The sequence below is a fragment of the Perissodus microlepis genome, chromosome 12, assembly GCF_051167445.1.
Source record: "Perissodus microlepis isolate ML-2025 ecotype Zambia chromosome 12, ASM5116744v1, whole genome shotgun sequence".
NCBI classification, from domain to species: domain Eukaryota; kingdom Metazoa; phylum Chordata; class Actinopteri; order Cichliformes; family Cichlidae; genus Perissodus; species Perissodus microlepis.
This window is the reverse complement of record NC_140472.1, coordinates 35756971-35782436: the sequence shown is the minus strand read 5'-3', so window position 1 is coordinate 35782436 and position 25466 is coordinate 35756971. Positions and strand designations below refer to the sequence as shown.

The following is a 25466-nucleotide window of genomic DNA, read 5'->3' as shown; positions in this document are numbered from 1 at the left end:
ACAAATAAAATATTGAAAAAAGACGACGAGAGTAAAACCAAAGTACACTTTAAAAATAATGATTTTATTTCTTAAAGGAAAAGACCCTCGTAATGCTACCTGCTTTAATATGTACATGTACACAAATATTTAAAAATCAGGTCTCAAGTATGGATCATTATTATTTGAAATAAGTTATTTTCTCTGATCTTTGTTTTAGTTGATTCTATTTAGAAAAGTGTTGCTTCAGCTTCAGCCTCATTAATGTTCTTCATGATCAATTATTATTTCTATCAGCATTTCTTATTTGCTGTTTTGTTTTCAAAACAAAAAATAATTACTAACATTTACTAAGAAAAAAAGGTTTTTATTTAGGCAACAGTACAGGAAACATGATCACCATTACTACCCCCCCACCGCACGCACACCATGTGATCAGACACACAATCACACAGAAGAAGAAGCACTGCTGTGTCTCAGAGCGTGCAGAGGTGTTCAGCTGTGAAGTCGGATCGAGGCAAACAGGTAACACGCACACGTGCACACACACACATACACACACACACACACACACACACACACACACACACCTGCTGTTAAAATGAATCAATCACTCAAACTATAACCTCGTTAAACTCATACAGATCAGTCAGTTTTTCATCTTCTTTATTCTCATAGAATCTAAATTATTTGCCTTTTTTAGTGTTTCTGCTGTGACTCTCTCGCTTCCTCTTCTTTGGTTAAACTAAAATATTTGTGACATGAAATTTGTTTCTGTCATTTCTTCATTTTAATTGAATCGGGTTTTCCACCTCATTTGCATTTTTCCTGACTGGCTGAGAGATGTGGACAGACTCAAAAATAATATTTATGTTCAAAACTCTGACTTTGGGTAATTAATCAATGTAAATTTGTTACATAAGAACAATATAAAATGTTAAATGTGTGATTTTACATATTTCAGCTGCATTTTACTCAGAATTATTGCTTCATGTTTGTGAGGGATAATAATCCGTTTTTGAGTGTACAGATGTTTTTGCAGCTGTCCTTATTGTGGCTCTGATTGGTTCACTCTGCTGCTTAGATAAACAGCTCTGCTTGCAAATGTTTATTAAACCTGAAACTGTCCTTGAACATTTTGTGTATTTTTATGGAATGACTGACTTAATGAGTGGCAACATGAAAACAAGCTAAGAAGTCCACTTTTGAAGTGGATGAAGAATCTCTTTCCTATGAAAAGATCCTTAAATTTACATGTTACATGTTACATGTACGCTGGTACTGTAATCTGTGACATTAAGAAGGGTCTTAGTTTGAGTCCAGAAGAGCGTTTCAGTGAGCTAAAATAATGCTGTCCACTTTTTATTTTTGAGAAAGCGCCAATATTGTTTAGTATTAACATGTTTTTAAGTGTTTAAGTGTTTGAGTCAGTCTGAGTTTTCATTTTTAGCTCATAAAATCAATTTTTGTGATAATTCTGAGGCTGAGTCCTCTCTAAATGGCTCGTTGATGGTCTCACTTTGTGTAGGTGTGTTTCTAACCTTCTGAATCCACTTAAAATACAAACATTTATCTTTTAAACCTCGTTTGTCCAAAAACAGATCATTCACGTCAGAGTTACTTTGCTCTTGCTGTCTTGCTGCACTTCCACATTTCTCTTCACTTTCAGTGATTTCTGTTACGTAGTTTTTCAGCTCCACCAAGTTTTGGACAAGGTCATTTTAGTTCATCGTTTTAACAGACTGTGAAACTACTCACATCAAATTTCTTGTTCATGTTCACACAAAGAAAAGCAGAAGAAAAGTTCAGTGATACTCAAAAATGAAACAAATGACAGGAAACCTATAATACACAATGACTGCTTAGAAGCTTAGCATGAATGTTTTCAGTGCTTGTGAAGAAAAACTTTAGTTTGCTAACTCAATCAATTAATCAATATTTTATTTCTATAGCACATTTAAAAAGGATAGTGTGCTTCACACAAGGTAGCAAAACAGAAACAACAAAAGCAACAAAAACAGTTAAAAACAATTAAAACCAGTTACAGTTACAGTTACACAGCACAACTGCAGACTGGGAGGAAGTCCAAACTAATTTGCTTCAAACGCTAGATGGAACAGGTGAGTTTTTAAGCGTGATTTAAACGATTGAATGGAATCTGACATGCGGACATCGGACATGCCAGTGTAGATTGGCTAGAACAGTAGTGATGTGATCATGCCTTCTGGTGACAGTTAAGAGGTGTTTTGAACAAATTGCAAACGCTGGAGGAGAGAGAATTGGAGGCCCATGTACAGAGAATTGCAATAGTCTAGTCTCGAAGTAATGAAGGCATGGATGAGCTTTTCAAGGTCTTTATGTGGACTATAGGGCTTTGCTTGGAGATTTGACGTAGCTGCTAACTGTCTGCATCATTCTGAACAACAGACCAAAGAAACACATCAAAGTTACAAAATAATAATTAAATAATTGATGCACTACAGCTTACTGTGTTTTTGGCATCTGAGCTGTGCAGACCATTGTTTTTCTGGAGTTCTGGGGACACAATCTAAAGTATTTAGTATTCACTGCTCATCCAAAGACTTACTGTATGATACTGCATGTGTCTGTATAAGCAAGTTTAGCACAAGAGAGCTTAAAATCATCTTTTCCTCTCTCCAGGTCAGTCAGTCGGTGGTCTTTCAGCAGTGACATTATGGCAGCAGCAGCACCTGGTGAGTCCAGAAAGACTGCAGGTGAGACCTGCAGCCTGCTGAGATCAGATTCATTTTTTTATACTGACAGGAGTGTGAAAATTGGTTGGCACTGTTGGCTTTTGGTAACTTACTGTGATTCTAAGACCATGCAACACACCTGTTCACCTGTTGGAAGAAAAAAAAACCCATCATGATAATAATAATAATAATTCTCTGTTTTGTAAACAGAGAAACAAATATGATGAGTTTTTTTCCACTTTTTCTTGAATTAGTTTTCTCTTAAAAACAAACATAAAAAACATTTATGTTCAGCACATAAATCAGCTCCAAATGAAACTTTTTGATTTCAAGGTTTCATTTCAATCGAACAGATCATTAACTTCTAACTTAGTGTGCCTGATGTGTTAGATGCCTTCAGGCAACTGTTGTTGTGATTTGATGACAAAGAAAAAGTTTCTCTTGGCTTGAACTCTAAATGTGTTCACAGGGTGTCCCAAGAGTCTCTATATACTCTAATAAGTTCCTACAAATTACACAACAAACTGAGTTTATTCATGATTTTAGCATCAACAAAGAAGCTGTTGCAGTTTTACTTGCTAGTTTTGCCATCACATTCCAACACTGTGAAGATTAGCTGTCTACCTCCTCATGAGCAGCTCAACGTTCAGCCATCTTGGGACATGAGCCTCTCAGACATTTTGCAGCATCCCTTCCCTGACCTCGCTGCAGGCCAGACTCTGCACACTAAACCACCAGCTTCAACCAGAGAGAAGAGACTCGTCACTGAACTTTTCCAGGACGGAGGTTGCAGGAGTGATTCACACATTTACAGTCATCATTATAATTTGCTGCTTTAAATTTCTGAATAACCTGAAGCTGGTACAGGCAGAGCTTTATCCTCTCTGAAGCAGCCACTGAATCGAGCTGTGATGCTGAGTTAGAGTGCAGCCCTTTGATGAACCTTCGTTGGCTTTGCATGAACGCCTGCTCCAGGAGGCGTTTCAAGAAACTTGCTATGGATTGCACAAGTTGTGTTATGTGTTACACTAATGCACTAATGTGACGTCCATAAAGTTTCTCAAACTCACATTAAACTGCAGTCAGGGACTGAAAAACCTGCTAAGCAGCAGCTTCGGTGTTGGCGAGCCAGGCGAGTGATCGTCTTACAAGAACTGTAAAGTCTGAGCTTTCACTGATGCCCAAGCAATGAAAGAAGGAAGTGAACGGGGACTTTTGGGATGCACAGTATATGATTATGTACACACACACACACACACATACGGGTCTATGTGGTATGGAGGGACTATACTACGTCAATCCGCCCGGTGGTGGTTTAAGTGGACTACCGTTTTCAAAGGACTTAGAGCCAAGGGAGCGAGGTTAAAGTGTTCGAAAAAATCTGAAAAAAATTTGGGTCACTTCAGGCCTCATACACTCCCTATAGAAGTCTAGATACACTGATACACACCAACCAGACTCTATTGTGTTTTCTGGAGACATTGTCCACTTGACAGCGATGTGTTTTATGAGGTCCAAAAAAAACCAATATTGGGTCTTTAAAGGGACAATGATGTAATTTTTAAATAGCTCATCATTACCATGAATACACATCTGACAGGACACAGGATTACTGGAACATCATTTTATTAGTGTTCTTGGATCTGAACATTAATTTTAACCATAAATAAAAAAAGAAATCTATGGACAAAAATGCCCACGCTTCCCACAGAAATATAAAAATATAGAAAACAGAAAAATTAAAAACATTTAAAATGAATTTTAATAGTTTAAAGGTAAATATTAAGGGGAGAAAATATGCATTTATAATTTTTTATTTTAAATATAACCTGTCAAAAAATATTAAAATAAGAACCTGTCAAAAAAAACCCTAAATAAATTAAATGTAAAAATTATGAAATACAAACTACTTCTGTAATTAACAAGAACTTTTTTTTTCTTTAAACAGAACATCAGTGAGGCAGCCTGCTGCACAATAAGTCAGTTTTAACAACAATTCGGCAATCTGACCAAGATGTAAAACCACATCTGGCTAAACAGTTATTTTAGTTCATTTTTGTCTGCCTTTTTGCAGTTAATCCTCTGTTTCTTACAAAATCTCTTATGTTTTGAACTGTTCTTCCTGCCAACACCGGATCTTCTACCAATTTGCAATGACTGCATTCATTTTTGGTGGCCAGTTTCCCTTCGTTTATGTGGTCTTTAAAATGCCTCATCACTGCAGCAACCTCAGCCTTGGACCACATGTTTTTGGGAGCTCTTCGGGAATTGTGGGATTGAGCAGCATTTTTATCTGGAAGACATATAAAGTAGTAGTAGTTAAAACAAACAAAAAAACAAACAAAAAAAAACAAAAAACATTTGCTTGTTAAAAGAATGGATGCTACCCTGTCCTAACTTCTGAAATGTGTTGCTACCATCAATATCAAAACGAGCTAAAATTCTCTTTGAAAATTTATCAAATTTCTAAAATGAGACAACATTTAGTGTTCCACTGTGAATAAAAGACTGAATAAAAAGTTGAATAAAAGTCTCTTGATGCATGCTCAATCATCCAGGTAAGTAAATCCCAAAACGTTGATTATGTTAATCTGGACGTAGCGTTTTCAGTGGGAGAAACATTTTGTCACTCATCCAAGTGACTTTTTGCCACCACTCTGCAGTTTTCCATATGTTGCAAAGTGATGAAACAATAGACTTCAAGAACCTTAAAGCACAAACATCTAAGTGACAAAACATTTCTCCCACTGAAAAAACTACGTTCAGAATCAACCTTTTTACTTACCTACCTGGATAATGAGAATGCATCATGCAAGCACCATAGTATGTCACATGAAGTAGTCTGTAGACAGGCCTCACCCAGTCATTAAATTGTTTGTCAGCTATACAATTACCCTTGAGCTTCTGAGAATAATGGACTACGCATAATGGCTGTGATGTGATGATTCCGTCAAATCCCTAGAATTAAAGCAGGAAGTCTACTTTAACACATATGGATATTGTTTGATTTTAAAATCCATTGTGGTGGTGTACAGAGACAGAATTGCAACGAAATTACAAAGAACGTGTCCATAAGCTTAGAGAACCAACTGCACCCCTTACCTTCAGAGGGAGCAGCAGTCTCACTTGCTGCAGGCATTGTGAGTGGTCCTTCATCTGCTGATTACACAATTTGATTAAGTTTTAATATTTGTAACAAACATTTTATCCACAGAAACCAAGCTAGTGGTAACTTACCACAATCTACAGTGTCTTGGAGCTGCGCTGTGTTTGTGGAATCAGCTACTGCATGTACAGGCTCACTGGTGCCACATGCCGACATTGTGAGTGCTGTGTCATCATCATCTGATTCACTCTCACTGTCCTTTGTTTCAGCATCACTTAATGCAATTTCATCTGAGAAATTGTGGGAAAAAAACCAAAAAAAAACCAAACACAAACACAAACCCCCCAAAAACCTCACATTAACAACGAGATATGACAAAATACAGAACAAATACTGGAAATTATAGTACATAGTTTTACTATTTAAGGCCACCACTCTGCAGTTTGCCAAATGTTGCAAAGTGATGAAACAATAGACTTCAAGAACCTTAAATCATGGACATTTAACAGAATGGTCTGTGCTTTTAGGTTTTAATTCTGTTGATAAAGCATAATATTCAACTACTGCCCTAATATTTGCTCCTTTCAATACAAACCTTCAATTTCGATCTCATCCAGTGATTTCCCCTGGATCTGGGAAAGATGTCCTTTTTCCAGTGTTAAAAGCAGTTTGGAAATCTTGGCCAGCTGTGTTGTGGGAACTGGTAATCTGTAGAATTCGCGGTGAACGCGGATATCATGACCCAGGAAAACTGCAACCTGATCAAGTTCGTTGTTTTTCAAATTAAGGACTTGTGAGAGTGTGGCAACATGTTTTCTGAGCTGTGTCGATCTTAGATACTCAGGCTGCTTTGCTCCACGCTGGTGTGCATGAACACGCAAGGAGTCCATTCCTCTGTAATGACTCATTGATCGGGGTCTTGCAAAGAGGTAGATATTAGTGGCACAAATACCACAGTCAGGCCTCCTACTAACCCGTAGTGACAGAGCATCCAGCATGCTTGGTGTTAGAAGAACTGGAACATTTCTGTCCCTTTTTCCCATTATTTCTATTCTACAGAAATAGTTACAGAGTCTCTGTTCCATTTCTGAGAGCCCCATGGCAACATCTGTGTGGAGTGCCGTTTTGTCTCTTTCAAGAAAACTTTTGAGGCGCATCTTTGAAACCTCTCCAGAACGTCTTCGATTGAACACAATGATTTGTGAGAGTGTAACTTGTGCAAGTTGGGCATAATTCTGAGCTGTGGCTTCGTTCTCCAAGCTGCAAAAGGCACTTTCTGCAGATTTTTGAAGGTAGTGATGGAGAATCCGAACATCTTCTGTAAAGGGCAATGTTGATGGCTTGTTAAACTTTGCCTCACTCAATGTGTTCAAGGCACGGTGAGACACCATCTCGGACCATTTGGAGACATACAACTTCTTGAACGCATCAGTGGACTTGATTAGGGCTTCATCCTCTGTCATGAGGGCACGACAATGGATAATGTCAGACATTTTATGCAGTGTATGTCCCAGTTTCAGCGCAAGGCTTGGAGTTTTGTATGACAGTGTCTCTTCATCAAAACCTGAAACTTTCTTTACTGCTTGCACAACTCTCTGGAAGTTAGCAGGCTTAATAGCTTCTTCCATGTTATGCACTGAGAATTCTGTACGCAGACACAACAACAAACGTCCCGCTTCACGAAGCTTCTGTCGTATATAATCATACTTTGTAGCGTCTTGTCCATGTTTATTGTAGAGGGACTGGGCAAACTGAATAACAGTAAAGTCATTTCGCACAGCTGAGGCAATCTCATCTTGTTTCATAACAGCAAGAACCTTCCACACTCCACTTGACACCTGCGGATAACACTGAGACTCCAGAGTTAAAGCCAGGCCGAGTACTTTGGTTCTTCCAGGTTCTTTATCCGTGTCATCTTTTGGTTTGTTAGGACATCTGCGGACATGTCTCCAAAGATCCTTGCGAACATACATCCCTTGACAATAAAAGCAATGAGCAAACTTTCCCTCTACTGCTTTAATCTTGGGTCTTCTCTTCACTTTCAGTGGTCCCACTCCACCATGCAAAACTGCAGCATTATGCTTAAAATTTCCCTTATTTCTCAATTTCTCTAACAGGCTTTTACGCTCGTTTGAGTCTCTAGGCAGGGAAAATGCATGCACAACATCAGGAGCCGTTTTGTGCGTTTTCAGGTGGCGGGAAATTTTAGCTTGTGGTTTGCCACAAAAATAGCAGTAATTTCTTTTACTTAAAGTCATTTTTTCTGATTCAGTTTCGCAAAGCTCACTTTTATCTTCTGGCTTGTCCTTTGTCAAGTTGTGGATTAAATTCGTTGAATCTGATTGTTCATGCGCTTTGGAGATGTCATCTTGGCATAGCAGACCTTTTGATGTGCTTGGCAATAATGAGATGTCTTCATCTGAATCTTCATCATATGACTCTGAATCTGGCACATATTCTTCTTCTGATATGCTGTGGTTGCCATCATCATCGCTTGATATTTGATCCAGAACTGAATGTGGCAATCCATCCTCCCCTGAATATTCAGAAATTTCTTCTTTCTGGAATGTAAGAATAAAAGTTATTTTAATTGATCAATACTTTAGACAGGTAAAAAATAAACTGAAAAAAAGTCAAGCCAAATATGAATGGGATACACACCTGTGTTGACTGGTGACAATTCTGATTTGCCAATTTTGCAAGGCAGGATTTGTGCCAGACCCCTAAACAAACTGAAACACATTTTGATAGACTTAATTTAGCTTTGCAGTTCTATTTAAGTGAAGTAGTTTTTTGTCAAAGCATTGCAGTAATGTCAAATGCTGAAAAAAAAACAAAACTGTTCACACTTAAGGATATTTTAATGACTACACATACACTGCTAATCCCCCCCCCCCCCCAAAAAAAAAGGACATCCCAGATGTGAATGAATGAATTATTCTTATTAAATACTTTGTTCTTTAGGTAGTTGAATGGCATGAAAGTGTGTAGTTGAATGTGTGTGGCCTCCAGATGCCTGTATGACTTCCCTACAATGCCTGGGCATGCTCGGGATGAGGTGGCGGACGGTCTCCTGAAGGATCTCCTCCAAGACCCGGACTAAAGCATCTGCCAACCCCTGGACAGTTTGTGGTGGATGGAGTGAGACATGATGTCCCAGATGTGCTCAATTGGATTCAGGTCTGGGGAACAGGCGGGCCAGTCCATAGCATCAATGCCTTTGTCATGGAGGAACTGCTGACATACTCCAGCCACATGAGGTCCAGTGTCGTCTCGCATTAGGTGGACCCCAGGGCCAAACGCACCAGCATGTGGTCTCACAAAGGGTCCGAGGATCTCATCTTGTTACCCAATGACAGTCAGGCTCTCTGGCAGGCACAGAAATGCCACCCCACACCATTACTGACCCACTGCCAATATGATCATGCTGGAGGATGTTGCAGGCAGCAGAACGTTCCCCACGGCATCTCCAGACTGTCACGTGCTCAGTTTGAACCTCCTTTCAGCTGTGAGGAGCATAAGGTGCCAGTGCCGAAGTTGCCAAACTTTGCGTTTTCTGGCAAATGCCAAACATCCTGCATGGTGTTGGGCTGCAAGCTCAATCCCCACCTGTGGACGCTGGACCCTCAAGCAACCCTCATGAAGTCAGTTTCTGACCATTTGAGCAGACAGATGCACATTTGTGGCCTGTTTGAGGTCATTTTGCAGGGCTCCTCTTGTTCCTCCTTGCACAAAGGTGGAGGTAGCGGTCCTGCTGCTGGGTTGTTGCCCTCCTATGGCCTACTCCACATCCAGGTAGCACCTCCATGCTCTGGACACTACACTAACAGACACAGCAAACCTTCTTACCACAGCTCACATTGATGTGCTACGCTAGATGAGCTGCACTACCTGAGCCACTTGTGTGGGTTGTAGACTCCGTCTCATGCTACCACTAAAATGAAGTCACCGCCAGCATTCAAAAGTGACCATAACATCAGCCAGAAAGCATAGGTGCTGAGAAGTGGTCTGTGGTCACCACCTGCAGAACCAGTCCTTTATTATGGTGAATTGACTATAATTTCCACTTGTTGTCTACTCTATTTGCAAAACAGCATGTGAAACTGGTTGTCAGTGTTACTTCCTAAGTGAACAGTTTGATTTCACAGAAGTGTGACTGACTTGGAGTTACATCGCATTGTTTAAGTGTTCCCTTTATTATTTTGAGCAGTTTATGTTATGGAATGGGGAATTGAGGACAATCCCAAGTATACCATTTTTACAAGGTCCTGCACCAATGAGGTAATACTACATTTCTTTAATTAGACGTGACCACCCACTGATTAAAAAGGGAGCAGTGTTCATTTCAGCTAGTCTTAACTTGTTGAACTCTATTAATGCTTTTTACTGTATACTGTACCTATTCACTAAATGTCTCACCTTTGCACTTATAGCCAAGCCACTTGAGGGAGGAAACCGGTCCCACACACTGAATGCACTTGTCCAAAGATGATATTGTTGTGCACACCAGACGATGATTGTGACACTGTTAGCAAAATATTGCAACATTTATTTGTTTTGGACAGTTGGAAAGGTGAGGTGTTTTCAATTCAGTTGCAGATATCAACTAATACACTTCATCCCAGTATAAAATTTGAACGCAATCGACCTCTTCGCTTTCTTTCTACTGGAACCATTTTACTGGGACTAGGGGAATTGATTCTTTCACTTTATTGTTATCTAGAATAGCAAATTGAGTTAAAACACTGCAGCTTCTTAAAAATGGCACATAAATTCTTATCTGTGTGAGGTGGGTCAGAATAAAAAAAAAAACAAAATAAAAAAAACAATCCTTCCTTATTTGCTTATCCTTGCGGCTGGAACCTATTCCAAATATGATGGGTGTACAATGCCTCTCACCCGAGTTGTATCTGGCAACTACAGCTTCCGCCCAAAGACATCCAGTTAGTGGGGTTTGCTGGACTGGTAATTCTAAATTGCCCATAGGTGTGAGTGTGGTAGAGTCTGTCAATGTGATACCCTGCGACAGCCTGTCACTCCAATTAACAACTGATTCCTTTGCAATCATCCATCCTCTTCCACTTATCCTTATCAGGATTGTGGGGTAGCAGGTTTGGGGCCTATACCAGCTACCATAGGGCAGTACAACCTGGACAGATCACCAGTCTAACATGGAAGGACAAGCATTTGCATTCACACCAAAGGGCAGTTTTGAATCACCAGTTAACCTAACCCCATAAGCTACATCTTTGGACTGTGGGAAGAAGCCAGAGTACACAGCCAGAGAGAACCCATGCACTACAGCAGTAAAAAGTGCCTAAAACAAGTTAAGAAGTTGTATAGTACTATCTATCTTAATGTTCAAGCCTGAGTTTCAAACCATTTCAACATAGAAACAAAGCACATGCAGTCAGTTCTGCATGCTGTAGGTCAAACTGTCAAAAAATACGAGAAGACCCCTCCTAAAACCAGAGTGATGTCACCATGAAGCAAACTTTGACGGAGTCCCCCAATAACAGTGTGGTCCTCCTAAGTCACATTTGGGTGGTTAACACACACACACACTCAGATGTTATCCAGACTTGCACTTTGAAACAATGAAAAGGACCTACAAGCCACGGTCCATGTAAATCACATCACACCCAGGTGACTGCCAAACACACACACACACAGCATCCATAAAGAATGATGATAGATTAAATTATTAGTTCATTCAATTCAATTCAATTCAATTCAATTTTATTTATATAGCGCCAAATCACAACAAAAGTCGCCTCAAGGCCTCATTAAGTGGTATACTGGATTATATTTACCCTTTCAGGCTCTGGATGTTTCAGGTCCAGATCATTGTTTGGAAAGCTGTTTGGTTGCGGCTTTAGGCAGCTCACAGTCTTCTGAATCTGGCTGGTCTCAGTCTTCGTGTGTAACAGATAGAAAATGAAAATACAGTGCATTTTTGAAGAGGCTTTTGAAACATTAAATAAACTGTATGAGAAAGATAAGTTTCGAGCTAATGTCTTTAAAATATTCACTGTCATGTATAGAGAATTTAAGGTCCTATGATTAAGAGAAAAATAGTCCGTGTGATTTCTTTAATCTTTTTTAAGCCATTGCTAAAGGAGTAAAACAATCACCTGTAGCAGCAACAAACTATCACTAGGGCCCATTTATCTTCGAGGGACAAAATTTAAACTGAATCTAACTAAAGAGGCTAGAATCACATTAAACATCAATCACTGTTAAAATTTAGAAACTGAAAGCCATTTTTTATTCCTGCATACCTGCTGATATTTTTTTAGTGCTTTTAGATGGCTTTGATGTGGCAGCCATCACAATTGCCTGTTTTCCATTAGTACCTACCCCTGTTTTTCCAGTAGGTTATAGTACCATGTAGTTTTTCAGTAACTACTGCACCAAGGTTCCAAGTGATCCAAAGTGATCAGAAAATTTGACATAGACCGACTGAATGCCACCAGGTGGCTGGTCAATGGTGTCACTCGATAAGTTATGAGTGCGCCTCCTTCATGAAAATCCAAGCCATCATTGAAATGGCGACCAAAATTAACAGTGTGATCCCTGAATTGAACACTAAAGTATAGACTGAGGAGCAGGCATTTTGTCACCTTGACGTCCATGCTTGCTGTGGCATTTATATCACTGGATGCTCGGCTGCATTGCTATAGTGACCCCAGGCACAGTAGGTGATACTCAATTTCAGTGGAAAACTAGATGCCCTAAGTCACGTTAAGCCAATTTGAGTAGGTACAAATGTAAAAATGGCTTACGGTATGCAATTTATCAGTTCCAAAAAGTACAATTGTAGAAATACCTTGCATCTCCAGGGCCAATCCGAGTCACCATAATTGTAGTCTATTTCTTCGCCTGGACTTATGTCTCTGCTTGCAAATAAGCATAGATGGGGCTTTCCATTGATATTTAATATTTTCATCTTAGCACTTGGACTGATGTGGTTGTCGTTGACAAGTCTGCCTAATGACCCATCTTCTTGAGATGCATCCACACTGTGGGGTTAGGCAAAAAAGTATTAGCTTAACTAGTTTTTGTTAGGAAGCTTGTTTTTCATAAATCAAAAGCAATGTGTAATTTAATCTTAATCAAACTACACTGATATAATACGCACCACCAGAGTTTTCCATCAAACTTGAATTCAAACATGAACACCTTCAGGCTGTCATGATAAACTCTGTGTCTCCGCTCACATTCTTCTTTTGTTATGAGTTTACCTCTGTATTCCAAAAGGAAGTCTCCTTTTTGGAATGGAACAGTCGTGAAAATGCCCCGACCTGAATTGCAGAGGCATACCAAGTGAGTGACAAATGACAAAGTGACAAACTCCAAATCTAATCCAAACTAAAGACCAACTTACCTTTGAAGGCATTTATGTAGTGGATATCAAGTCCCAGTTTGTCCCTTCCAGCAGAAACATGACAGACTGCATCCTCCCGTGGAGGAATGCGTCTCCTTCGCATGTTCTCCTGTACGTTTTGATTGCCTGTATTACCAAAGCATATAAAGTATTATGATTATCGTCATCATTGTCATCATCATCAGTAGTAGCAGAACTAGCAGTAGTGTAGTTTACAGCATAAACACAGCTGACTTATTCATAGTCCTAATTTATGCCTTCTTTTAAAATGTTAAAGGCCTAGTTCTCAAAATGGCGACATGTGACATTTCTGTAATGGCGACTGCAGAGAGTGATACAAGTACTGAGAAAGTTTAGGCATCAAAACTGTAAGAAGTTTTTTCTTCAGGCATATAAATAAATACACGACTAAATACACTTATACCCCTTGCTTTTATTTTAGGGCAGAATGGACAGACATTGGACAAACTGCCCGAAATTAGCTGACAGCAACATCAGGGATTTTGACTCAGACTGCGCTGGTTTAATTGTTAATCGCGTTAGTCGCGATGTCGGCATTAACACGTTTAAGCCACAATAATGCTTTAACACCGAGTAAATCCTAACACGGGTTAGCCCGCTTTATCGCGTTGACGCGGTTAGTCGTCAGCCCTATTTTATTTACTCAATGACAAACGCTGAGGCCGTTTTACTTCTTCAAAGACTAACTAACAGTCCATAAAGCATAAATTAAACCAGTTTAATATAGGCCTGTGCACCTATAATTTCATATAGTATTAAAGTCATGGTGCATTTTACATTAAAAAAGGCTTACCTTTGTGTTTTTAATCCGTCTTCGTATTGCCGTCGACATATACTTGTTAAAGGGCACGCGCGCGAAGTCGTGGCGCCGTTTCCTGTAGGTACCGCCTATATATATAGCCTACCAATCACAATGACTTCCGGCCGCGTGTATTTAAAATGTGTATTAAATTGCAGTACTTACACACATCCACTCTAACTCGAAACGTCGCTGTGCAATAAATTGGAATACACAAAAATCAAGTGAGGGGTATAGGTGGACTTTTAAGAAAATCAGAAAATCTTTTAATTATAGTTTAATAAATGAATTTACACTACAGTTTAAGCAAATACAGGTCAAAAGATAAATAATGACCTCATAAGAAGTAGAAAAAATTATTATTTAGACACTTAAAAATGCATTTACAAGTCATGTTTTAGGGGGACACATGAATACACAGCAAAAAGTCGAAATGTCCCCGGAGCCCAGGTACAGCGTCAGGTCAAATGTCAATCCATACCACATAGATGCACACACACACACACACACACACACACACACACAGTGTTTATTTACTTATCTTCACTGAACATAAATGATTTTAGGAGGAAATACCATTTAATGAGCTAATTGAATTATGATGATTGATGATTTAATTGTAATCATTTTTCATTTTGTACTGATGTAAGCAGTGGTGAGCTCTGACAGCTTGGGTTAAATATTGATCTGTATGTGTTGAAACTGTCTGTGTAAAGGTGATGCCAGAGCAGTTAACAAACTAAACTTACTTTTGCTAGACTGAAAAAATTTTATATTTTAAAACTTTATTCCCGTAGCATTTGTAGATTCTTGTATTTTCAGCCTGAAATTGTAAATTGGAGCACACTGATTCATGTTTCTGTATTTTTGCAGATGATGATTTCAACAAACCAGAACACAGCAGCTCAGAGTTTGAGGACTGTAAGTCAAACTAACAACATTTCATATCATGAATAAAATAAGCAAAACTGGTGGATTAGAGGTATGAAATGTTATGCCAGGAGCTTTCTTATTTAAAGAGAGAACGAAGCATCTATTAAATCCTGCAGCCTGATTTCCTGCTTATTTATGAGTCCAGTAGTTACAGGTCAAAATCTTTAATGCATTGAATGGGAAATTAAATTGATTAAATTTAATATTTCTGTTTTGTTCACACTGTCAATATTTTTGAAGAAATTGAGTAAAAATGCTCAGTGACCATGGAAATCACTAGCTGGTAGTGAAGCCGTACATGTGTCCTTGTGCAGTTGAAATAATCCACAAAAGTTGCTTTGTAGCTGAAAACAAATACACAAATATTAATTTCCACAAACTTGAACTCACATGAATGTCGCTGTACGCTGCACGACAAAATTATTTAAACTGCTTGACTCCACAGCTAGTCACAGTCAGTGTTGGGAAGGTTACTTTTAAAACGTATTCCACTACAGATTACAGATTACATGTCCCAAAATGTATTTCGTAACGTATTCTGAATACTTTGGATTACTTAGTAAAAAGCATGATAATGACTGTACTATTGCTGTGTGATTTATTACTATTACTGAAGGTTACTCTCCACACCAACACCAGCCAGATGTTTAAATCTTAATATAAATGAGTAACAGTAGGTGGACATTAGGTAAGGCTGCACTTTTTGCAGAGATCTCGTATAGAAAACTATTGCGCTCATATATAAAACAGGTCCGCGGCTCCGAACCGTAGTAAAGGGACCTCTGGCTAATACGTCGGGTTCGTGTCGGGCTCGTAGCTGAAAACTAGCTTGACTTTGTTGTCTGGGTCAACTTTGCTAGCAGAGACAGAGAGAGGCGTTGAAAGGCTGCTGCAACGGAGCTTATTGTTTCAGAGGAAACACGAACACAGCGTACAGTCGAGTCTTAACAGCTTACTTACAGCTGGGCTCGTCAGGCACTCTTTTTGGCTGCAGTGGTTATTATTATATTTACATGCTTCCAGCTCCCGTTTCTGCTCCGTGACAGCTCGTACTTTTCCTTTTTCTCCCTCCCTCGCACTCACCAAAAATATTACCAAAGATAGAGAGGACAGAGCCTTATGACACAGGAAAATACCGCCGTGTAATCCATTTATTTCAACAAAGTAACTGTATTCTAAATACCACCTTTTTAAACGGTAACTGTAACGGAATACAGTTACTCATATTTTGTATTTTAAATACGTAACGCCGGTACATGTATTCAGTTACTCCCCAACACTGGTTACAGCCTCTACAGTGCAGCGGTCCGACTGCCCAGCATGGGCGTTATTACAGTGGATTAAAGCAACAACAGAAACTTAAAAATTAGAAAAACATTAATTAACCATGAAAATGATGCTAAAATGTGATTTTAAAGTGAAATGAATTTCCCCATTTATTTAAGTGTTTCCTTATCTATAACCATTGGAATCTAAATTATTACCAATATGTACATCTTACAACATGGATAAAATATTAGACATTAACAGGCTAACTTTCGTCTGCTACATGTTTAAACTGTTTTAGACTGAAGAAGAGAATCGTTTCATTTCTTTTACAAAAGGAGAAGAAAATGTGGTTAAAACATCACAGAATGAGACATGAATATTATAGTTTCTACAAAAAATCAATGAATAATTTAAAAATGTGTGTTTAAAATAAACTCAGTCTTTCAGTAACTGAACTTGTTTTTCAGTGTCTGAGCTGAGGGTCGTTCTGCTGGGGAACAACAGGTCTAAGAGGAGCTCAGTGGGCAACTTCATACTGGGAGCGACTGTGTTCAGCTCTGAGGATAAAGCAGACCTCTGTCTGAGAGTCAAAAGAGAGCTGAAGGGGAAAGAAATCGATCTCATCAACACTCCAGATCTGCTGTCTCCTAAAATCTCCCCAGAAGATCTGACGAAACAAGTTGAGGACTGTGTGAGACTCTCTGCTCCTGGACCTCATGTGTTTCTGCTGGTCCTCCAGCCTGCAGACTTCACTGAGGATCACAGACAGAGGCTACAAATGGTCCTTGAACTCTTTGGTGATCCATCATTTGATCGTTCACTGGTTCTGATAATGCCCAAAGACAAGAGTTCAAGTTCCACTGAAAAGTATCTGCAGCATCCACAGTTAGGAGACATAATCAAGAAATGTAGAGAAAAATTGTTGTGGCAGAAGAACCTGGAACAAGAGCAGCTGTTAGCAGCCATAGATACAGTGGTGAAGAAGAGCATGAGGGAGGAAGTTTCCAGTGAGGAAACATCGGTTTCACCCAGTCAAGATGAGGAAGAAAAAGTCCCTGCCAGCTTGGATCCTATTAGGGGTGGTGAGTCTAAAACTGTGTTTTCTGTACAGTATAATCTGATGGTCAGGTTTAAGTTCAGGGTTTTCAACAGTGTTTTACAAATCCTGCAATTTGTAAAACTGTCTGGAAACTCCTGACAACTGCTGGCTCACTACCTTTCTGAAAGAAATCCTGGAGATGACTTTTTTTTTAAATGATGCAGCTCTTAAATATAATCCCGTCCACATGTAAACGCTAAAAATGAAATGTTGGCCAATCAGAAGTCTAGAAGCCTGGGAGGGAAAGAGTAAACAGGCTTTTGTACCTCACAAAACCTTCAGTACTTCTGAAAAGTTTTTGTTTTTCTGAAAGGCAGCTAATTTTGTGTTACTTTGCAAGTGCCATTTCATTATTTCAAATGTTAATAACTAAAGACAGTATTTTGGCTGTTGTGTAGACTCACAAGTTAGGAATGAACAACATGCATAGAGCATACAGAAATGTAATTGAAAAAAAATTACATTTATTCAAAACGGACGTCGGGATTTGGGTTTTGACAACGTCTGTGTCGAATGTAGAAACCACGTCCGAAGTTCACTCTGACGCCTCTGTCTTTCTTAGCGGAGGGACAGTAACTGTGTGTGTGTATGTAAGCCTGTGAAAACTGCAGATAGTAAGATTAAAAGCGGATAGACAGTATTTTGTCTTTATCCGCCATTGTTGAAATTCATCTCATGTAAACAATAACGTGGTGCACAGCGTGACGTCAAAAACGGAGCACACCATTGATGTTGCGTGAGTAAATTGAAAATCTCCACCCTGGCAGGAGCTTTTAAAAGTCTCAGCTGTCAGTGACCCAGAATGCTGTTAATGTGTAGACGAAAGGCCCAAACGCATAGAAAAATCGGTGTTTTCAAAAATACCCGTGTACGTGTGGACGTAGTCTAAGGTACTGTTGGTAAGAAAGGTGTTTAGCTTGATAACAGTTCTAGGAAACTATTTTAGAAACTCATGGATTATGGAGAGGTGAGATCATCTGCGTCTGGCTGTGAACTTTCCAACTTCAGTTCAGGTTTGAACGATTCCAGTTTGAAAGAAGGTGGAGATCCTCTTCCAACTGTGGACCATGGCCTTTGATTTGGAGGTGCTGATTCTCATTCTCGCCACTTCACACTTGGATGTGGGGCGACCGTGGCTCAGGGGGTTGGGAAGCGTATCTGTAACCGGAAGGTCGCCGGTTCGATCCCTGGGCTTTCTGTCCTGGTCGTTGTGTCCTTGGGCACACTTTACCCTACTGCCTACTGGTGTTGGCCAGAGGGGCCGATGGCGCAATATGGCAGCCTCGCTTCTGTCAGTCTGCCCCAGGGCAGCTGTGGCTACAACTGTAGCTACAACTGTAGCTTGCCTCCACCAGTGTATGAATGTGAGAGTGAATGAATAGTGGCATTGTAAAGCGCTTTGGGTGCCTTGAAAAGCGCTATATAAATCCAATCCATTATAACTGTTGCAGTGCGAGCTGGAGGAAACCACCCGATGAGCCAAACTGATGAGAAACACATAATCTGAAAAAATAAGCAGAGACGAATTTGTGATGCCAAAAAAGTGGAAGCCTTCCACCACTGGACTGCACCTAGAAATTCTGTCCATAAAAATAATGAACTGGATTGGTGACAAAGGGCAGTCCTGCTGGAGTCCAACACCCACCAGGAGTCTGATTTGTTGCCAGCAGTGTGGACCCAGCTCTAGCAATGGTTGTAGAACAATCAAATGGCTTGCTGCAACAGGCAAAACACTCCATACCCCTGAAGAACTTCTCAAAGAATACTCTTAGGGACACGGTCAAATGCGTTCTCCAAGTCCACTAAACGCATGTAGACTGATTGGGCAAACTTCCATGCACCCTCAGATATACCCTCAGATATCTCTGTGAGGTTAAGAGCTGGTCCAGTGTTCCGTGATTGGGACTACAACCACATTGTTCCTTCTGTATCCGAGTTTTGACTAAAGCATGGACTTTCCTTTCCATCATCCTGGAATAGACTTTCCTGGAGAGGTTGAGGAATGTGATCCCCATATACAGTGGCTTGCAAAAGTATTTGGCCCCCTTGAACTTTTCCACATTTTGTCACATTACAGCCACAAACATGAATCAGTTTTATTGGAATTCCACGTGAAAGACCAACACAAAGTGGTGCACACGTGAGAAGTGGAACGAAAATCATACATGATTCCAAACATTTTTTACAAATAAATAACTGCAAAGTGGGGTGTGCGTAATTATTCAGCCCCCTTTGGTCTGAGTGTAGTCAGTTGCCCATAGACGTTGCCTGATGAGTGCTAATGACTAAATAGAGTGCACCTGTGTGTAATCTAATGTCAGTACAAATACAGCTGCTTTGTGACGGCCTCAGAGGTTGTCTAAGGGAGCAACAACACCATGAAGTCCAAAGAACACACCAGACAGGTCAGGGATAAAGTTATTGAGAAATTTAAAGCAGGCTTAGGCTACAAAAAGATTTCCCAAGCCTTGAACATCCCACGGAGCACTGTTCAAGCCATCATTCAGAAATGGAAGGAGTATGGCACAACTGTAAACCTACCAAGACAAGGCCGTCCACCTAAACTCACAGGCCGAACAAAGAGAGCGCTGATCAGAAATGCAGCCAAGAGGCCCATGGTGACTCTGGACGAGCTGCAGACATCTACAGCTCAGGTGGGGCAATCTGTCCATAGGACAACTATTAGTCGTGCACTGCACAAAGTTGGCCTTTATGGAAGAGCGGCAAGAATAAAGCCTGCACATCACTCTGAACACACCATCCCCACTGTCAGATATGGTGGTGGCAGCATCATGCTCTGGGGGGGCTTCTCTTCAGCAGGGACAGGGAAGCTGGTCAGAGTTGATGGGAAGATGGATGGAGCCAAATACAGGGCAATCTTGGAAGAAAACCTCTTGGAGTCTGCAAAAGACTTGAGACTGGGGCGGAGGTTCAGCTTCCAGCAGGACAACAACCCTAAACATAAAGCCAGGGCAACAATGGAATGGTTTAAAACAAAACATATCCATGTGTTAGAATGGCCCAGTCAAAGTCCAGATCTAAATCCAATCCAGAATCTGTGGCAAGATCTGAAAACTGCTGTTCACAAACGCTGTCCATCTAATCTGACTGAGCTGGAGCTGTTTTGCAAAGAAGAATGGGCAAAGATTTCAGTCTGTAGATGTGCAAAGCTGGTAGAGACAGACCCTAAAAGACTGGCAGCTGGAACTGCAGCAAAAGGTGGTTCTACAAAGTATTGACTCAGGGGGCTGAATAATTACACACACCCCACTTTTCAGTTTTTTATTTGTAAAAAATGTTTGGAATCATGTCTGATTTTCGTTCCACTTCTCACGTGTGCACCACTTTGTGTTGGTCTTTCACCTGGAATTCCAATAAAACAGATTCATGTTTGTGGCTGTAATGTGACAAAATGTGGGAAAGTTCAAGGGGCCGAATACTTTTGCAAGCCACTGTAGTTGGAGCACCCCCTTATGTCCACCTTGTTGAGGATGAGAACTCCCACCCTGGCTTACCAATCTAAAGGCTCTCAATGAGATCCTGTCGAGGTGTGTGAACCAAGACAGCCCTACAACATCCAGAGCCTTCAGGAACTCAGGGCAAACCTCATCCACCCCAGGAGCTCTGCCACCAACGAGTTGTATAACTGCCTCGGTGTCCTCACCTATGGTGAGGGATGACTTTGTCCCTGTTGTCCCCAGACTCTGGTTTCTGGAGGCAGCAGCCTAAGCAGAGAACCTCACACCTTGCTCTTTCTAGCCACCTCCTCTAGCTTATCCGGTGGAATACCAAAGCATTCCCAGGCCTCATGCACTAGCTCAGGCTCCTTCCCCACCAGAGAGGTGAGAGTCCAAGTCACCAGTCTCTGTAGCAGGGATCAGTCTGCCAGTGTCTCCGTTCTTAGTACACACATTGCACCCGACCTCTATGGCGTCTTAAGATGGGTTGCCTAAAGGAGGATGGGCCTATGTTCCTTCTTCAGGTTGCACCCGGCCAGGCCCCATGGGCTAAGGCAAGTCACCAGATGCTCTCCCTCGGGTCGCCTCCCATGTCCTAGCTCCAAAATGGGGCCCAGGTAACCGGATGCCTGACAGGGTAAACTGTTCCCTTGGTCTGGTAAGGGTCTTATAAGGGTCTTCTAAATGGCTTAGTGTCTGGTCCCTCACTCAGGACCAACTTGTAATGAGACACACAACCAGGTGGCAAAATCCCCCCAACAACATAGCACTTGGGATCCCTGGAACACACAAGCCCCTCCACCACGATAAGGCAGCGATTCACAGAGGGGCAGATAATATTAAAAGGTGATACTGGTTGTGCGCTGTGAGTAGAGAGTGCATCTGCAGTTTTCTTGTTATCGTGAGCAATCATCAGCTAACTGTTTTAAAAAAAAGAAGTAAATGGTGGTGGTGTAAACATTTAACATTTAACAAATTAGGAGATCTTATTAATATTTCAAACACTGTAACAGAATGTAGTAAAACTGTGGTGACAAAAGTCTGTGTGTCACAATTTTAAAGGTAATTTACAAGTTTTATCTTTTGTCATTTTTTTTGTTTTTCAGCACATGAACTCAGGATAATGCTGTTTGGAAAAAGTGAGAACAAAAAATCATCCCTGGAAAAGATCATCATTAGAAAGAAAGAGTTTAATATGCCTAAAGTTCTTGGAGGAAAGCAGTGTCGCGCTGCCTCTGGAGAGTGGAAAGGGAAACCGTTAAAAGTAGTCAAAACCCCCGACATCTTCAGTCTGTCTGTGAAAACTCTGTTAGAAGTGATGAAGAGCTGTGTGAGTCTCTGTCCTCCTGGACCAAACGTTCTGCTGCTGTTAGTGAAACCTTCTGATTTCACTGAAGAGGACAGAAAAACTCTGAATTTGGTCCTGAGCTTGTTTGGTCAAGATGCCCTTAAACACTCAATGGTCATTATAACACAGAAAGAGGAGAAAGGCAATAACTCAGTGGAAAAACTCATTGAAGACTGCAACCAAAGGCAGAACTGGTTTGAAAAAAATTGTTCTGCTACAGAATATTCAGAGTTGATGGAAGAAATGAATGAGATAGTGAGTGAAAACTGGGGGAAATATCTCATGTTAAAAGAAGAGGCTAAACCCAATCTGAAGTCCAGTCTGAACCTGGTTCTGTTTGGGAGTGGATCATCAGGGAAGACTTCAGCAGCCAAGGCCATTTTAGGTCAGACTGAGCTTCATTCAGTCTCCAACTCATCAGAGTGTGTTAAACATCAGGGAGAGGTGTGTGGACGTTGGGTTTCCCTGGTGGAGCTGCCTGCCTTGTATGGAAAACCTCAGGAGGCAGTGATGGAGGAATCATTCAAGTGTATCTCCCTCTGTGATCCTGAGGGTGTCCATGCCTTCATCCTGGTCCTACCTGTGGATTCTCTCACTGATGAAGACAAGAGAGAGTTAGAGACCATCCAGAACACATTCAGCTCTCGAGTCAATGACTTCACCATGATTCTGTTCACTGTGGACTCAGATCCTACAGATCCAGCTGTTGGTAACTTTTTAAAGGAAAATAAGAACATCCAGAAGCTCCTTCAGAGCTGTGGAGGAAGATCTGTTGTTCTCAACATCAAGAAAAAACAGCAGATCCCAGAGATGTTTGAGATTGTGGACAAAATTAGTCAGCCTACAGGACAACTGTGCTGTTATACAACTACAACATTTTTACACGCACAAATGGAGAAAGTCTTAAAACTTGTCAGTGGTAAGTAGTTTAGATTGTGATATTTTCCAATGACCCAGAGTTTTAATCCACTGTACAAGTGTTAACTTGTACTTGTTTTCATGTTTTAGGTGGTGAAGGTGAAGAACAGGACTCAGACTGTCTCAGGATTGTGCTGATTGGGAAGACCGGCTGTGGAAAGAGCTCTACAGGAAACACCATTTTAGGAAGAGACGAGTTTGAAGCTGCATCAAGTCAAATGTCGGTCACACAATGCTGTCAGAAAGCAAATAGTGAGGTGGACGGTCGTCCTGTTGTTGTGGTCGACACTCCTGGTCTGTTTGACACAAGTTTGTCCAATGAAGAAATTCAAGAGGAGCTGGTGAAATGTGTCAGTCTCCTGGCTCCAGGACCACATGTCTTTCTGCTGGTGGTAGAGATCGGCAGATTCACAGCAGAGGAGAAGGAGACACTGAAACTCATCAAGAAATTCTTTGGGAAGGATTCAGAAAAGTTCACCATTGTTCTTTTAACCAGAGGAGACGATCTGGAGCGTCAGGGAGAGTCTGTTGATGATTACATCAAGAAGAAATGTCACAGTTCCTTTAAGAAGCTGATCTCTGACTGTGGAGGAAGATACCATGTGTTCAATAACTCTGACAAACAAAATAAAAAACAAGTCAGTGAGCTGATAGCAAAGATTGACACCATGGTGAAAGACAATGGAGGAAGCTTCTACACCAACAAGATGCTGCAAGAGGCTGAAACTGCGATAAGGAAGGAGATGCAGAAGATTTTAAAGAAGAAGGAAGAAGAGATTCAGGAACAAAAGGCAGAATTTGAAAGAAAACATAAGGAAGAAATGGAGGCTATGAAGAAAAGAATGGATGAAGAGAGAGAAAAAGAGAGAATACAGAGAGAAAAAGAACTCGAAAAAATGAGAAATAGAATTAGAGAAGAAGAAGAGAAGAGAAAGCAGGAACAGGAAATCAGGGAAAAGGAGAAAAGGGAAAAGGAAGCTGAAGAAGAAAGACGTCGACAAGAATTTGAAGCAGAACTTGAAACGCTGGACAAACAAATTCAGTCAGAAAAAGAGGCAAAAGAAAATGTCGACAGAAAACTGGAAGAAGCCAGAGAAGAGATGAGAAGAAAACAAGAGCAGTGGGAGAAAGAACAGAAGGAATGGTGGGACAAACAACGACAAGACGAAGACAAAAGACGAGAGGAAGAGAAAGAAAAAATGGAAAAACTACAGGACGATTATAACGAAAAGCTGAAATGTGAAAAAACCAATAAAGAAGAGGATCAAAGAAGAAGAGAAGTGGAAATAAAAGAATTGGAGGAAATTCATAAGAAAACTCTGGATGATCTAAAGAAGAAACATGAACAGGAAGCCAGAAAGAAAGCTGAAGAGTTCAACCAAGCCCAGAAGAAACACGTGGATGATTTAGCAGCTCAGAAGGAAGAACATAAGAAGGAAATGTACGACTTAGTGAGACGTGTGACCAAAAAGACTGACTATTCGAATAGGATCAAGAATTTAATGCAAAAACATGAAAAAGAAATGAGATCTGTGACAAATGAAGAGGGGATCGAAAACCTCCAGGAAAAACATGAAGAACAACTAAATAAGTTAATGCAAGAAATCTTGAACGAAGAGATCAAGGACGCGTCGACCTGCAGCATTTTATAAAGAGAAATCCACTTTTACAGCTGTTCTTTAACTGTTAGAGGACAGAAACAAACAAAATGTGCAGACTTGTTGTTCTGCATGTTTTACACATGCTTGTTCATCACGACCACAGAAAAGCTGCTGATTGGATATCATCTCAAATAGTTCAGTTCAGTTTTATTTATATATATAGCACCAAATCACAACAACAGTCGCCTCAAGGGGCTTTATATGGTAACAAAAAGACGCTACAACAATACAGAGAAACCCTACAGATGATGATGATGATGATCAAACACTTTGGTGACAGTGGGAAGGAAAAACTCCCTTTCACAGGAAGAAACTTCCAGCAGAACCAGGCTCAGGGAGGGGCGTGGCCATCCGCCCACTAACTCCACTCGTAACCAATAATAATCATTTTGATTTACACGTTAACCTGCACTATGTAAGTAAAATTACTCATTTAAATGATTTTCTTTGGTTTGGTAAAAATCACCATTTGACCAAAATGTTTTCTTTCTTTTTTAATATTAGATTGTTGTTAAAAGGAATCTTGATGTTATTTCATATATTGTTCTGTTGTGAATATATGTGGTTTGATTATGATTGTTTTGTGTTTTTTTGCATAAATGCGTGATTAGTAATAAACACAAGATGAATAAATAAACAAGTGAAAGAAAACTTAATTATTATTTTTCTTTCACTTATGATGAATAAATCATGTTTTAAATTTTGTTATGATTTAACCTGTTCTCTCCAAATATCACAGCAGTTATTCATTATTTAAACATATCTGCATATCAT

General features: G+C 40.3%; 3 protein-coding genes across 3 annotated transcripts; 1 reads left to right on the top strand and 2 right to left on the bottom strand.

Moving 5' to 3' along the window:
* The first annotated feature begins 1411 nt into the window (after window positions 1–1411).
* On the top strand, window positions 1412–25460 carry LOC146376796 (GTPase IMAP family member 8-like). Its single transcript, XM_084945397.1, has 5 exons — window positions 1412–2693; window positions 14880–14927; window positions 16676–17290; window positions 21872–23032; window positions 23122–25460. The coding sequence occupies exons 1-5, from the start codon at window positions 2675–2677 to the stop codon at window positions 24681–24683; spliced, it is 3405 nt and encodes a 1134-aa protein (XP_084801523.1). The 5' UTR covers window positions 1412–2674; the 3' UTR covers window positions 24684–25460.
* On the bottom strand, window positions 6384–7415 carry LOC146376798 (uncharacterized). Its single transcript, XM_084946676.1, has one exon. The coding sequence runs from the start codon at window positions 7290–7292 to the stop codon at window positions 6384–6386; it is 909 nt and encodes a 302-aa protein (XP_084802802.1). The 5' UTR covers window positions 7293–7415.
* Window positions 11586–13325, bottom strand: LOC146376797 (histone-lysine N-methyltransferase set-1-like). Its single transcript, XM_084945423.1, has 4 exons — window positions 13187–13325; window positions 12941–13103; window positions 12629–12821; window positions 11586–11714 (listed from the first exon to the last, which is right to left on the bottom strand). The coding sequence occupies exons 1-4, from the start codon at window positions 13287–13289 to the stop codon at window positions 11586–11588; spliced, it is 588 nt and encodes a 195-aa protein (XP_084801549.1). The 5' UTR covers window positions 13290–13325.
* Window positions 25461–25466: the final 6 nt, after the last annotated feature.

What these genes read in the sequence shown, in the direction of transcription:
- LOC146376798 (XM_084946676.1), bottom strand. Translation starts at nt 7,292, where the DNA reads ATGTCTGACATTATCCATTGTCGTGCCCTCATGACAGAGGATGAAGCC.
- LOC146376796 (XM_084945397.1), top strand. An exon ending in CTTGGATCCTATTAGGGGTG is followed by an intron (nt 17,291 to 21,871) that starts GTGAGTCTAAAA and finishes TTTGTTTTTCAG; the next exon opens with CACATGAACTCAGGATAATG. An exon ending in AGTCTTAAAACTTGTCAGTG is followed by an intron (nt 23,033 to 23,121) that starts GTAAGTAGTTTA and finishes TTCATGTTTTAG; the next exon opens with GTGGTGAAGGTGAAGAACAG.
- LOC146376797 (XM_084945423.1), bottom strand. Translation starts at nt 13,289, where the DNA reads ATGCGAAGGAGACGCATTCCTCCACGGGAGGATGCAGTCTGTCATGTT. An exon ending in TTTGATGGAAAACTCTGGTG is followed by an intron (nt 12,822 to 12,940) that starts GTGCGTATTATA and finishes CTAACCCCACAG; the next exon opens with TGTGGATGCATCTCAAGAAG. An exon ending in ATTGGCCCTGGAGATGCAAG is followed by an intron (nt 11,715 to 12,628) that starts GTATTTCTACAA and finishes TTACACACGAAG; the next exon opens with ACTGAGACCAGCCAGATTCA.